This window comes from Loa loa (assembly GCF_000183805.2).
Source record: "Loa loa unplaced genomic scaffold supercont3.76, whole genome shotgun sequence".
Classification (NCBI taxonomy): Eukaryota; Metazoa; Nematoda; class Chromadorea; order Rhabditida; family Onchocercidae; genus Loa; species Loa loa.
In genome coordinates, this window is record NW_018108256.1 from 195,556 (window position 1) to 200,812 (window position 5,257).

Consider the following 5,257-nt stretch of genomic DNA (forward strand, 5'->3'; position numbering starts at 1 on the left):
AAGAGTTACATGTACAAAAGGGACAGATACGCATACAATCGAATCTTTACAATGAAAATGAATTCCACCCCCTATTTTAACAGTCCTTTTCTCTTCTTCTCCTCAAAATTCACATTCTTTTGTGATTTCTACATGATCATCCAATTTGTTTCTTTTTCCTCCTCATTTTCAATAAAATCTTCTATTTTTATTTATTATTATATTTCGTTAGTTTACTAAAGAAAAATTAGTAATATTAAGTAAGTGAAATGAAAATATTTAAGCAAAATATAATTGAGCGAATCGTATTAATTAGCAGTAATTAATCAAATGTTAAATTAGCTACAAATCATTATTAAACAACTGTTTACAGCAATGCAAAATATAGCATTCAATTGATCGTTTGTTAGAAGTATTGATAATTATTGCTATCAGCTGGTCGATGTTTATCACTGTTATTTTCAAATTTCTTGTTTACACTAAGTTGTATCAGATAACAAATGAAATTTCAATTAAAACACTTCCAGAAGCTTCGATGACCACTGTAAGTTTAACAAAAAGGACAAAAAGTTTAATAACTAAAATTAATTTGAAAGTTTTTTTTTATGATTGCAAAATTTTGACCTTTGAATTTTATTTCCAAACACTAATCGAAAATTTAGACAATTATGTAAATTATTGCCAAAACATTTTTCTTTTTTTTTTGTTTTCAGCATGAAATTGTCAGTCACCATGGGTATCCATCTGAAATACATACTGTGACAACAGATGATGGTTATATACTCGAGTTACACCGTATCCCAGGTGCCAAGATAGGTAATTCGGGATTATTAGAATTTTCAGCGTATTCAATGGTAATGCTCAATGTCAGTATTGTATCAATTATGTATGATGCTTAGGAAGAAAATGGTATATAATGTGCGGTATTATTATCATACGGTGTGATCAATTCATACTACACCATACCGTATGGTTCATACTATACCACACCGTACTATGTTACACCATGAATAAAGATGGTAATGAGGTCATGTGAAACTTGATTTTTATTAAAGATATGTAATTGCTTATTCCTTTCAGCAAATCATTCTGGAAATGAATCAAATCTGTAGTATTTCTACAACATGGTTTATCGGTTCAAGTGCCGTCTGGGTGACTAATTTACCGAATCAATCTGCCGGTTGGTAACATATAGTTTGAAAAACCTGTAACCAAATTCATTAAACAAACTCTCCCTTCCCTTTGTTTCTTAATAGTTCAAAGTTTTTTTAATTTTTTATTTTATTTTTCTGGTGAGGAAAAGCGCTTTCGGTTGCAATTTTAGGTAATTCAAACTTTTGAAATTTAAATTCACTCATTTAATTTGCAATTTTTCATATTTAGCATTTATATTTGCTGATGCGGGATTTGATGTATGGATGGGTAATGTTCGTGGTAATACTTACTCTACCAAACATATCAACTACACTCAAAATGATTTAAAATATTGGAAATTTACGTCAGTTTATTTTTATACTTTTTCTCCCTAAATTAACTTTTCGTTTATGTTAATTTTCTGTCTCATCTTTTTATTACAAAGTTTAAATCATTAACCATGGTATTATTTAGATTTGATGAATTCGCTAAATATGATTTGGATTCGATGATTAATTATGTACTCAACAAAACTCGTCAGCATTCCTTATATTATGTGGGATATTCCGAAGGTACTCTAACAATGTTCGCAAAACTTTCAATCGATCAACTTTTTGCTGCGAAAGTAAGTCAAGCTTTTCTTTTCAAAAAATTTAACATAAAATCCCGAAATTTTAAAGAGTTAAATTTCGAAAAAGAAAACAAGCTTTCAATTTTTAACTGAATCTTTGTGTACATTTATCAGTTAGTTGGGCGAAGTTTTCAGATTCGTAAATTTTTTGCTCTTGGACCAATTGGTACATTGGCTCATATTAAAGGTTTGGTCGAGACTGCTGCGAAAAATTTTCTTCAACCACTTAAAGTAAACTTTTTCCATTGCTCAGGATATTTTATTTTATCCATAATTACTTCAAAATTATTTTAGAAAGTTGAAAATCAACAAATAAAATTGAACAATTTAATTCAGCTTGATTGATTTAAAAAAAGTTGAAAAGTAATCAAACTGTAAAGTTCTTTAGACAATTTAGTTTTGTTTAGTGATTAAGGAAATTTGAATTTCCCAATTACTTTAGCATTACCAGGTAGTAATCTGGTAATCAATCATTACGAAAATTATTACTTCCGTTAACATTCTTGTTAGTTTAATTTGTAATTTAATTACTCCTTTTAATCTTACTTGGAATTTTGTTGTGTTTTTTTTTAAAGTTTCGAATTTGAAACTTTTGATACATTTATCTACATCTTCTCTTCCTATATAATATCATTTCAACAGAATTCAGTAACATAATTTGATTAATTGGGAATAATAATACATATCAATTACAGTTTATTGTTAAGCACTAATCACTAATCATTTCTTCATACCAATAACAGTTCTGATTTATGCAAAAATTTGCAAAAGTATTTAATGAATTAAAATTTGTGAGAAAGAAGTATTACTTTTATAGATATTGGTTAAAATTACCGGTAAATTTATGCCCAATGAATCAATATTTCAAAAGATCAGTAAATCAACCTGTTCATTGAGAAGTATTGTTGAGCATTGTGAAAATTTGATGTTTCAAATGACCGGACCTGCTACTATCCAAATGAATGTGGTAATTTAATCGTACACTTTTTAAAATTATTTAATTAATTTTTCCTTTTTCTTGTTTTTTTTTTTTTGTTGACAGTTCTGTTTATCTGTTTGCATTATTTTCTTTTAAAATTTTTTACAATTCTTAATTTAAGCAATTTTCTTCTTTCCATTTATTAGTTTAGAGTCGTATTCCGGTATATATGAGTCATCTACCAGCTGGTACTTCCATGGCAAATGTTCTCCACTGGGCGCAAATGGTAAATAGTCATAAGACACAAATGTATGATTATGGTTCAGAAAATAAAAATATGAAACATTACAAAATGGTTTGTTTATGTAGTTGTTGAAGACAAAAATTTCATTTATTTGTTTATTTTATTAATCTTTTTTTAAAAATTCTCTTGCATTTCCATTTTTCTGCAAAATTATGCATTAATTGTTTAAAAAAACTTTTTTTTAGAAATTGCCTTGTTTTTATTTTTTAAAGTTACATTTTTTTCTGTGGATTTCCAAGAACACTTTTTTTTCCAAGAATAGATTTTTTTGGCAAAGTGTTTTTTCTGTAACATTTATTATAATTTCCGATTTTTAATTATTGTGTTTTTAATCACTTATTTAATTAATATAATTATTTCCTGCTAATGCTAATTTACAACTAGAGTTTTAGCCTTTTCTTTAGAAAAAAAAAATTAATATTTGTTAAAATGATTCAAAATCTAAAGGATACTCTGATGTTTTGCAGAAAACGCCACCTCTTTATAACTTATCATTGATCAATGCACCTGTTTATTTGTATTGGAGTGAGCAAGACTGGTTAGCTGATAAACGTGATATTGAGGTGTGCAACCTTTGACCTTCTGTTACATATCAAAGATTCACTTATTGCATTACATCTTTCATTTAACATCACATGATCTTTCTTTGTTTCTATTTAAATAAATTTTCAACTTTTAATTGGTTACTTTTCAGGATGGTTTGATAGCCAAAATACCGAGCAAATATTTGATACAAAGCAATGAATTGCAAAATTTCAATCATTTCGATTTTATTTGGGGAATTCATGCTGCTGATCAAATATATAAACCTATCGTTAGGATTATAAGGAATGATGAAGCCAATCAATAAACCAAATTATATGTCCGTAACTTTAAACTGGAAATGACTATTTATTTTAGGTGATTGAAAAAGAAAAGAGTAAATTTCAACTGATTTTAAGATGAAATAAAAATTTTATCAATGTGACACAAAGGTAAGTGTCAAAAAAAGTTAGGAATTTTTTTGCTGTACAATTTGCTGTGCAATTTTAGAAAAATTCAGAATCTCGCAAAATTAAATGATTAAAATAAATGATCTGCACATTTTTTTTTTTAAATTCAATAATTTCATATCATAAATAATACAAAAATTATCCACCACGCGAAATATTTGAGCACTCTTGATTGATTAACTATCCTACAGTAGGCACCATATGGACAACAGTATGCATACTTTCAACAGTTAGTCATATTGCACATGCATACTGTAATAGTATTATGAATACGGTGAACAAACTTTATTCAGATATTTTTAATTCTAGAACCAAATAGGCGTTTTAATGGGACCATCTTACGGTAGATGTCATTTTGACAACAGTTTGCATATGCTTCTATTAGTCATACCACATATGTGTACTGTAATGGTATAATCAATATGGTAGGCAGGCTCTATGTATGAATGCTTTTTGATTAGATTTAGCTTTATCTTTTTTTTTTGTGTGTTATTCATTTAGTTTTCGTTAGTTTGAACCCAAATATAATTTTGAAATTATATTTCTATGAGATAAATTGATAACTGATTGAAATGACCACTGGCTACTATATAGTCAAAAGAATTAAACCAGAATTTAAAATATGTCAGAAGAATTAAATCCAGCAATAAATTATTTATTTTGTTTTTAGATGTTGATCAAAAATGACAATTATTAATTTTCACTGAAATTGACAGTATTTCATATTGATTAAAGGTTTTATCAAAGTAGGCTAAATAAAAGCTTTCATTTTTATTATCATTGAATATAATGAATAGTAATAATAACAATATAAGCTTTTCGACATGTAATACCTCTTTTTTTTAAGTTCTAACTTTATCTAAGCTAGAATTCCTCCCTGTCTTCAGTTTTCTTTTTGTTTAAATTATAATTATGCAACGAATGTTTGATCTCGATATACAGCAAATATTCTTAAAACTACATCAATTTGTTCTTCTTTTTTCTTTAAAATAAAATTAGCATGCTAATTGTTTTTTTTTTTTAAATACAACTGTCAGCATAATCTCAAAACACAAATACTATTTCACCGAGATATCGCGGTATTATTACCAAATAACATTATGGAAAAGCAAAAAATTTCTCAAAATACATTTTTTTTATGAAGCACAAAAAAAAAAAACCAAAATTATTTTGTTAGTTAAAAGGTTAAGTGAGCATCAATTGGGTGTTTGCTTACCAATGTAACCCATGGCAACCTTTCCGATAATATTCATAGCATAAGTACACAGATAAATACACACACACACACACACACACAC

General features: G+C 27.3%; 2 protein-coding genes across 2 annotated transcripts; both read left to right on the plus strand.

Moving 5' to 3' along the window:
- Nucleotides 1–421: 421 nt before the first annotated feature.
- On the plus strand, nucleotides 422–878 carry LOAG_17448 (hypothetical protein; the record flags this gene model as incomplete). Its single annotated transcript, XM_020450111.1, has 3 exons — nucleotides 422–523; nucleotides 693–795; nucleotides 823–878. The coding sequence occupies 3 exons, from the start codon at nucleotides 422–424 to the stop codon at nucleotides 876–878; spliced, it is 261 nt and encodes an 86-aa protein (XP_020306268.1).
- A 184-nt stretch (nucleotides 879–1,062) lies between these two features.
- LOAG_17449 (yolk polypeptide 2) lies at nucleotides 1,063–3,856 on the plus strand. The gene is made up of 8 exons (XM_003147880.2): nucleotides 1,063–1,159; nucleotides 1,363–1,477; nucleotides 1,588–1,738; nucleotides 1,880–1,975; nucleotides 2,562–2,711; nucleotides 2,875–3,018; nucleotides 3,435–3,530; nucleotides 3,662–3,856. The coding sequence occupies exons 1-8, from the start codon at nucleotides 1,075–1,077 to the stop codon at nucleotides 3,815–3,817; spliced, it is 993 nt and encodes a 330-aa protein (XP_003147928.2). The 5' UTR covers nucleotides 1,063–1,074; the 3' UTR covers nucleotides 3,818–3,856.
- Nucleotides 3,857–5,257: the final 1,401 nt, after the last annotated feature.

Bases quoted from the DNA above. Each gene is read 5' to 3' on its own strand.
- LOAG_17449 (XM_003147880.2), top strand. From the start codon at position 1,075: ATGAATCAAATCTGTAGTATTTCTACAACATGGTTTATCGGTTCAAGT. The intron at 1,478-1,587 runs GTCAGTTTATTT...GGTATTATTTAG, and splicing joins TTAAAATATTGGAAATTTAC to ATTTGATGAATTCGCTAAAT. The intron at 2,712-2,874 runs GTAATTTAATCG...TTATTAGTTTAG, and splicing joins CTACTATCCAAATGAATGTG to AGTCGTATTCCGGTATATAT.